Source organism: Protomyctophum bolini (assembly GCF_963924005.1).
Source record: "Protomyctophum bolini genome assembly, chromosome: 12".
NCBI classification, from domain to species: Eukaryota; Metazoa; Chordata; class Actinopteri; order Myctophiformes; family Myctophidae; genus Protomyctophum; species Protomyctophum bolini.
The window spans coordinates 15,709,745-15,718,854 of NC_137873.1; the positions used below are offsets into that span (position 1 = coordinate 15,709,745).

Here is a 9,110-nt window from a genome sequence, read left to right on the forward strand (position 1 = left end):
CGCTTGTGGAAAAATAATATTGACGTCCAAATAGTCTAGTCCCTGCATGTTTAAAATACGACCCTGTTTTTTAGGATATTTCCATTGGAAAAAACATAGTCTTATATTCAGCACAATAGGATACGTCATAGGCCAGCCACATCTATGGATTTTAACGTTTGTTAGAGCCTATACATTCCCCATCCCCGGCAAAGGCTATGGACTACTTTGCCCTTTTTACTATTAACTATTCAAAAATGTATTATAATAGTAAGAAAAGGCATGGTAGTTTAGGAATAAGGGGTTTATCATTGATGAAAATAGAGCCCTTAGTGCTTGTTTAGGGTAGTATAAAAGACAATAAGACTATAAAAGACATCTGGTCATTAGTAAAATTATACCTCTGGTCATTTTAAAGTTTGTCCACTCTACGTACCTCTGTTCATTTTAAAGTTATGTCCACTCTACGTACCTCTGGTCATTTTAAAGTTCTGTACACTCTACGTACCTCTGTTCATTTTAAAGTTCTGTCCACTCTACGTACCTCTGGTCATTTTAAAGTTTTGTCCACTCTACGTACCTCTGGTCATTTTAAAGTTCTGTCCACTCTACATACCTCTGGTCATTTTAAAGTTCTGTCCACTCTACGTACCTCTGGTCATTTTAAAGTTCTGTCCACTCTACATACCTCTGGTAATTTTAAAGTTCTGTCCACTCTACATACCTCTGGTAATTTTAAAGTTCTGTCCACTCTACATACCTCTGGTAATTTTAAAGTTCTGTCCACTCTACATACCTCTGGTCATTTTAAAGTTCTGTCCACTCTACGTACCTCTGGTCGTCGGGCTGCTTGATGAGGTACGTCTCGATGTTGTGCCGTCGCAGGAAGTCGTTGCGGTCCTTGCCGTGTCCTTCCTCCACCTCGTAGTCCCCGTTCAGATGGTCCAGAGCCGCCTTGGAGATGTGGATTCTCCTGCAAGATACGCCACAAGCAGAGGGTCATCACCATGCTGGAATGTGGTGGACATTTTTGTCTAAATTACTTTTTCTTTTTCTGCTGCAGACATCCTCAATTAACATTTTTTTGTTCATATGCTTTATCTGTAGCCTGTAGCTTTGTATCTTCATGTCGGTGGCTTCTATTGACATGAACATCCGTTCCATTGAATGGTAGCCTGTAGATTTGTAGCTGCCGGTGTGAACACAGCATACAGTAGCTGACTGCTGCATTCACACTGTCACTGGCAGATGCAAAAGATTCAAAGATACAAAGCTACACAACATATGTGTAGCTTTGGATCTTTGTAGCTGAAGTTGAATCTAGCTACAACTTTTTTGTAGCTTTGTAGCTGTCAGATGTATCTTTAACCACTTCACTAATCACTTTTTTATTGGTCCTCACTAATGTCACTGTCAAATGTATCTTTCATGTGTATCTTCATGCAATGAATGGTGTATTTGCATCAGCCTGTGTGAAAGTAGCATTTACTGAACTTTTGTCAAAGTGAAATGATTGCTCATTACGAACACAGTCCCACACCAGCTGTGTGTTCTCCGTCAGCATTGTGCTCAAGCCACCCACTGAGCAACACAGTGACCTTGTGTGACCTTGTATCAGCACCCTGCTTAGAAGTTTACACTCCTATTACCTCAGAGGACTCAGGTAATTTCAACAGTCATTGTTTTTTTTATCAGGCAGCTAATTAAGTTGATCAATTGCTTAATTAATTCATGTCCACGGAGTATACACACGGGCCGTCACCGCCCCATTGCACCGAATGAGAAATATGTTCTCTATGTGTCAGTTTCACATAATATACAATAGCGCCAAAATCTATGGGGAGGCGTATAATTGAACACACAGTACATTACACTATAGATGTAACAACACTAGGGGTGCAACGGTTCAGTTAGACCACGGTTCGGTTCGAACCTCGGTATGGGGGCCACGGTTTCGGTTCGGTTTCGGTACAGTAAAAAAAAATACCCCCTTGTGAAGTGATCCCCAGGAACGCGCCCTACTGTACCCTCTACTGTACTGTACTGTACTAGTGTCACTGTACTGGCACACACGAAATCATCATATATACAGTTAATAATGTGCGTGTGTGTTAGGTTGTGCACAGGTGGTGAAAAACAACCACGCTGTTTTCATGCTCATACCCAGCCAGCCAGCCAGGCAGTGGCTTGCACCACTCAAAAAAGTTTATTTATAGCATTTTCTTTTCTTCTCTTTTTTTAGCATATATTATTTTATTAGGCATTTCTGCCTTTTCATTATTTTAAAGGGGGAAAAAAACCTTATATTGCTATTTTAATGTGCCTCATCATTATTTTTAAGGGGAAATAAATGCACCTATGCGCTCACACGGGGCATTAAGCACATGCAGGAAAGAGGAGAGGAGAGTGTCTCCTGGGAGGGGAGTCATTCACAGTGAATGCGTCGTGTCTCAGAAAAATAGCCTACAAAAGTTTACAATAAGTCTACATGAGGATTTAAGGATATTATGCTTATATTATTAGAAGAAGGGCTTCTATCTACAGTCATGGATTGGACATGGGAGTATTTTGTTGGTACTTTTCTGACGGAATGAATGTCCTGCTGCGGGTTGTTTTTGCTCTCACCCTCTTAATTAGCACTCAAACAGCGAGTGCAGATGCAGAATCAGATCTGAACAAACTTACAACGACCGTGCTTAGAAGCCTGTTGGCGCGAGGTTACTCCGCTGTGTGTGTCTCTGTGTATGACGATCAATAATTATTCCAAGAACGACGTTTAAAGACGAGTGCTGGATTCTCCTCATCATGCCGTCTCTCTCTCTCTGTGTGTGTGTGTGTGTGTGTGTGTGTGTGTGTGTAGGGGGTGGGCCGACAGAGTGCTACACTTCTGTGACCGAAAGAGTGCTAGACTTCTTAGTAGGACGGTGTGTGACCGATAGAGTGCTAGACTTCTAAGTAGGCCAGTGTGTGACCGAGAAATACATTCTTCGCAGCTGTAATAAATTAATTAATGCAAACCGAAATAGCGCGGTTCATTAGAGCGCATTGAACCGTGTATGTGGAACCGAACGGTTCGGTTTTCGGTTGAAAACCGTTGCACCCCTAAACAACACCAGTGTTACATTGCACTGTCATTCTCATGGGTGAGGGGAAAAAAGTAATTGGAAAAAAGATGGTCCCTTCATGCATTAGACATTAGACAATGTCAGTCACCAGAAGCAGGGATGTGTGTTTCATGAGTCTAACATGGATAACATACTGTAAGCTTTGAAGATGAATAGACTTGGGTCGGGGGTGGCGGGGGGATCTGATAAAATATCTAAATATCAAATCAAGTCTGTCTGTAGTGCACACGAAACCCTGAGTAGTAAAATGGCCCCAGAAGTGTCTGAAAGATGACATGAAATGAAATAGAAATAATCTTCATCTTGGAACAACATCCTCGCCGATGTTGTTCAACAACCAACACCACTGGTGTGGTGTGGACTCACCCTGATGTTGTTCAAAGACCAACACCACTGGTGTGGTGTGGACTCACCCTGATGTTGTTCAAAGACCAACACCACTGGTGTGGTGTGGACTCACCCTGATGTTGTTCAAAGACCAACACCACTGGTGTGGTGTGGACTCACCCTGATGTTGTTCAACAACCAACACCACTGGTGTGGTGTGGACTCACCTTGATGTTGTTCAAAGACCAACACCACTGGTGTGGTGTGGGCTCACCCTGATGTTGTTCAAAGACCAACACCACTGGTGTGGTGTGGACTCACCCTGATGTTGTTCAACAACCAACACCACTGGTGTGGTGTGGACTCACCCTGATGTTGTTCAACAACCAACACCACTGGTGTGGTGTGGACTGAGTGGACTCACCCGGGGATTCCTCCGGACTCCAGCTTGTTGGCGATGTCCACGTCCCACGACCAGACGTCAAACTGCCACTTCCTCAGTCCCAGCACGCCGCACAGCACCGAGCCCGAGTGGATCCCGATGCGCATGTCGATGTCGTGTTTCGTACGCGATCGGACGTACCTGGAAAAGGACAGAAAACCGTGGTTTGGGGACAGCGTTTGGAATTTGTTCATGTGCACGAATTTGTTCAACGTACAGATGTGACATCAAGTCTACATGGACTTGTTATGTTTGCTTTCAGCAAAGAGTCGGAGCCAATCACTGTGATTTTCACCTCTTGGGACTGAACTCTGAAATCCCAACAAATCCCAGTGTACAAATTGAAACATAGTGTACAAAAATGTCCATAACAGACCTAGAGCAAAACAAGCAACACACAAACACGATTTAGTAGAGGCATCTCTTTCTTTCTTTTTTGGACTGCTTGTCAGTTGGATTTTGTGTGCGCGCGTGTGCGTGTGTGTGTGCGTGTTGTGTGCGTGTGTGTGTGTGTTGTGTGCATGTGTGCATGTGCGTGTGCGCTTGCGTGTGTGTGTGTGTGGGGGGGGGGTATAATGAGATAACATTCACCTATGATAATAATACAAAAAAAAGAAAGAACTAAACATTAGCAGTGAAATGAAGACACTATTCCACAGCCATCCTCTGTATCTCTGTCCTGCACACTTTTCACACAAATTACTATTTCTCATTTCATAGTCAAATGACCAGAGTCCTCCAGAAGGAGCGAGGTGAATTTACCGTCCGACCGGGTCGCCCATGAGCCGACTGGCCGACCCATGGGCCGCGGGTAAATTCACCTCCCTCCAGAGTCCAATATTACACCTGAGACAAAGGATGACCTATACGGTGTCACAATGACAAACCGTTTCGGTTGGGCACAAACTTCTTATCTCCATTATTTCACTTTGTAATTTGTATTATATTTGTATTATTTTTTAAGCATGCATCATACTACAGTGTGACACAAAAGTAGCAAAACGAGTGTGGTAAGCTTGTAGATCTGGCATTTATTTTGCCATTTCTGATTTAGTCTTTTTGTGAAAGTGGTTAACCACTAGAAAGAACCCTTGCATCAGGTCCCGTTGGTGTGTTGCCACGTGTTGTCGTGGTGTCCCACGCACACATGCACACACATACGCACGCACACACGCACACTAGATCATAATATCGATAATCTATTATAGAACAGGGTGGCTGTAGTGTACAGTTGATTTAAAGGACAATTCAGCTTTTTTTTGAGTTTTTGTGTTTTCCTATACACAGGTTTAATGTTTGTTTTAGTGCAATGTTTGTTTTAAAAACGCCATTGACAATAAAGAGGGTTAATGTTTGTCTTTAGTTCAATGTTTGTTTTAAAAACGCCATTGACAAATGACAATAAAGAGGGTTTAATGTTTGTTTTTAGTTCCATGTTTGTTTTAAAAACGCCATTGACAATGAAGGGAAAATGTACATCGTCTTGTTCCTAACACAAACATTAAATGCCATTAACAGTAAAGATAATTTAATGTTTGTTTTGTCACCGTTTGTTTTACATCCCATTACATCACCTAATCAACATGAGTTAGACTTTAATATATTTGCGCCCCTCACTTCACACGGGTGTGATTTTAAATATATTGGTCAGTGTTGTCCACTCTCCGAGTCCCCCCCTGAGACCCCCTGCAGCCTAGAACAGGACATGTTGTTCATTGTCACTGCATGCAGTCCACAGTGGTAGTGTCTGAACACTGAACAGACTTGATGTAGTGTTGATAAGATGACTTAGTATGAAGTCTCGTCTCAACTGCTATTATAAGCTGTAGTTTCAAAACTATTCACTCATGTTTGATTCCCTGCTTTCATATGACATGAAAAAAACAAAAATTATAAAAAAACATAGTCCTTAATCCATGTCAGAAGTGCCCTAAACAAACATTGGAGTCCATAGACTTGGCTGGCAAACGATTTACGTCATATACGTGCTCTAAACAAACACAATCCCATAGACTTGGCTGCCTTATGCCACAATCTTCAAATCCTATAGACTCCTGTAGATTGGCGATGTGAATTCAGAGATGCACATGAAACCATGTTGTTAATAGACACCTTATTAGACCCCATGAGGTTACATAATGTTGTTCCCAAAGACAATGGCTTGTCAATGATTTATATTCTGGTTTCAAAACGCAACATTAGGCCCCATATATACTGAGGCCACATGATGGGTAGATCCTTTGACCTTGTTCACCCCAGGTTTAGGATGTTCACATGATGGGTATAGTTCCTTTGACCTTGTTCACCCCAGGTTTAGGATGTTCACATGATGGGTAGTTCCTTTGACCTTGTTCACCCCAGGTTTAGGATGTTCACATGATGGGTATAGTTCCTTTGACCTTGTTCAACCCAGGTTTAGGATGTTCACATGATGGGTAGTTCCTTTGACCTTGTTCAACCCAGGTTTAGGATGTTCAAGGGTATAAGCAATACTGTTGATTACGCAGTTATGAACAATATATTGTTCATAACTGTCTATATTAGTATTTATATTTCATTTTGAGGGGCGCTAGCCCCTCATATACAGCTTTTCATATGCGCCTCAAATATGATGCCATTGGCAATGAAGGGAGAATTTACGTCACATGTAGAGGGCAAATCGGCTAGCCAATCACATAAATTCAGTTGTTCATGAGATGATGTATGATGATGTATAATGATAAGAGCGCCCCTCACTTCACACAGGTGTGATTTATTTTATAGTTGTACAGTCGGTTGGGTGTTATTCGGTTGATAAAATGACCACAATAGCGACAAGAGCCTTTTTTTGTGATTCATTCATTTTGGCACTTTTAATTGGCTATACTGTGCTTTTAACTGTTGCCAATATAGTATCCTGACCCTACATCGAGGGTTGGCACTCTCCTTGAAGTCACTCAATGGCAGTGGTTCTTGACCTTTTTCTGGATCAGGGCCCGCTGGAACCTTTGAAAGTGTCCATGGCAAACCCATCTGAACACGGCAGCACCAGGCCATGGTTCAGTGGAGATATGGGTGGGCCACATGCATACAGAGCATGCTTGTTAGATAGATAGATAACTTGGATGGGAGCTAGCGTTCCCATGCCAATAAAGCTCCTTTGAATTGAACCACCCGTGACACAATGCAACGGCATGCGCCACGCACCGACGTGCAATGGGACATATCAGACTGCTGCGATGACCGCTATAACGGTTTTGTTGCGTCTTAAATCATTGGTGTGGTTTGGGCTTTAAGGTCCTTGAACTTTTAAAGTTTGAGAAGCACTGATCTAGAGCTTAGTGTTTGAAAGCCACGTGCAATACCCCCATGAGCCACCAGTAGGTCATGAGCCACCAGTAGGTCATGATCCACGGAAAAGCTGCTCTATGGCCTGGCAATGTACTTGAGATCACACAATTCAACAGTGTTGTCAAATGATCTAACCACAAATCCAGGATGGAGAGGCTGGGTGAACGTGGTCTGGACTCTGTGGAGGAGTGTCACGGTGTTAGAGACATCATAGAAGGCCAGAGTACCTTCACTGTGGTCCAAGTACACTCCTACTCTGAATGACACGGGGCCATTGATTTTGTGATCAATGTTTCCATGTCGAAAACAATAATAGCCATTATAACACCGCAAAGACCAAGATTTATCGTTGTATCCAAATTGACAATCACAATACTTTCCTGTTCTGCCGATGTCTTTATATGCGACCGCTATTTCACTGCTGTATCCACTCCAGTCTACCTCCCAGTAACAGCGTCCAGTCAGAGCCTCTCTACTCAGAACCTGATGCCATTCAGTGAATCTCTCTGGGTGATGAGGATGTGATGGGCCTTTGTACACCTTGGTTGCTTTTCTGTTCCCTTTGGACAGAGATAGTTGTTGTTCTGCTGTGTTTGGATCCAGTGTGATTGGACATGAATATATTAAAAACTCAGCCCTGGTCTTGGGCTCTGGTGTTGACAGTAAAACATCAACTCTGTTCACTGCATCTGAGACATTTGCCCTCTCCTCTTTCAGAATTCCCTCTAGTTTGTCCCTCACCTTTGACACAGCCACAGTCACATCTTCAAAGTATCTCAGAGGAAGGACGTTGCTGTTGACTGGGTGTGTAGATTCACATAATCTTGATAGGGAGGTGTAACCGTCTAGAAAATGGATGTGATCCTCTGTGTGTGAGAGCTGCTCCAGCTCAGCATGTCTCCTCCTCAGGTCAGTGACCTCCTGCTTCACACGCTTCCTCTGTTCTTCAACACGACTCACTTTACGTTTTTGCTGGTCTCTGATCATTTCCCTCACCTCAGATTGTTTCTTATCAATGGAAGAGTTCAGCTCAGTAAATACGGCATCACTGACGTCCACTGCTCTATCGGCAGAGTGATTGATGGACTCCGCCTCCTGGTGAAGCACCTTCACGTCTTTCTCTCTCTCCTGGATTCTCTGCTGGATGTTCTGCTGACTCGTATGAAGCTCTTTCTGCCTCTCAATCCTTTCTGCTGCAGCTGAGATGGTATCATGCCCTTTGTGTTCCTCCACTGAACACAGCGAACAGATACACTGCTGATCAGTACGACAGAAAACCCTCCTCACCTCGTTGTGGTGAGAGCAGATGTTCTTCTGAATCTTGCTGGAGGCTTTAACCAGCTTGTGTTCCTTAAGGGCAGGAGATTGATAGTGAAGCTGCAGGTGAGTGTCACAGTAAGATACCAGACACTGAAGACAAGTCTTCACAGCTTTCAGTTGTCTTTCAGTGCAGGAATCACAGGCCACATCTCCAGGTCCAGCATAGCACTGATCAGGAGGAACAGCTATGAATACAGGAGTCTTCAGGCTCTCCATCACCTCAGCCAGCATGGTGTTTTTCCTTAGAACAGGTCTTGGGAAGAACGTCTGTCTGCACTGTGGACAACTGAAAGTCCCTCTTTGATAATCCTGATTCCAGTATTCCTCAATACACCTACTGCAGTAGTTGTGTCCACATGGAATGCTCACTGGATGCTTCAGCAAATCCAAGCAGATAGAACAACAGAACTTTATCTGGTCCAGTTTAACTCCCTGTTCCGCCATTTTACAGTTTACTTCAATGTTGCCTAAAAATTCAAACCTGTAAAAAAACTTGATGAATGACACCTTAATTATTTGACACTTGATTTAAAAAGCAATGGCATGTCTGTGATGACGACATTGGCCAGGTTTCCCAAAGAGATTGT

General features: G+C 43.2%; 2 protein-coding genes across 2 annotated transcripts in view; both read right to left on the reverse strand.

Moving 5' to 3' along the window:
* Positions 1 to 9,110, reverse strand: part of adcy8 (adenylate cyclase 8 (brain)) — a gene marked incomplete at both ends in the record, with an annotated part of 114,018 nt that overhangs the window by 45,504 nt on the left and 59,404 nt on the right. Inside the window, 2 exon segments of the mRNA XM_080778906.1 lie at positions 812 to 952; positions 3,856 to 4,014. Of these exon segments, the coding sequence (XP_080635032.1) occupies positions 812 to 952; positions 3,856 to 4,014 (300 nt within the window).
* LOC308325333 (tripartite motif-containing protein 16-like) lies at positions 7,279 to 8,967 on the reverse strand (the record flags this gene model as incomplete). The annotated part of the gene is made up of 1 exon (XM_080777821.1): positions 7,279 to 8,967. The coding sequence occupies one exon, from the start codon at positions 8,965 to 8,967 to the stop codon at positions 7,279 to 7,281; it is 1,689 nt and encodes a 562-aa protein (XP_080633947.1).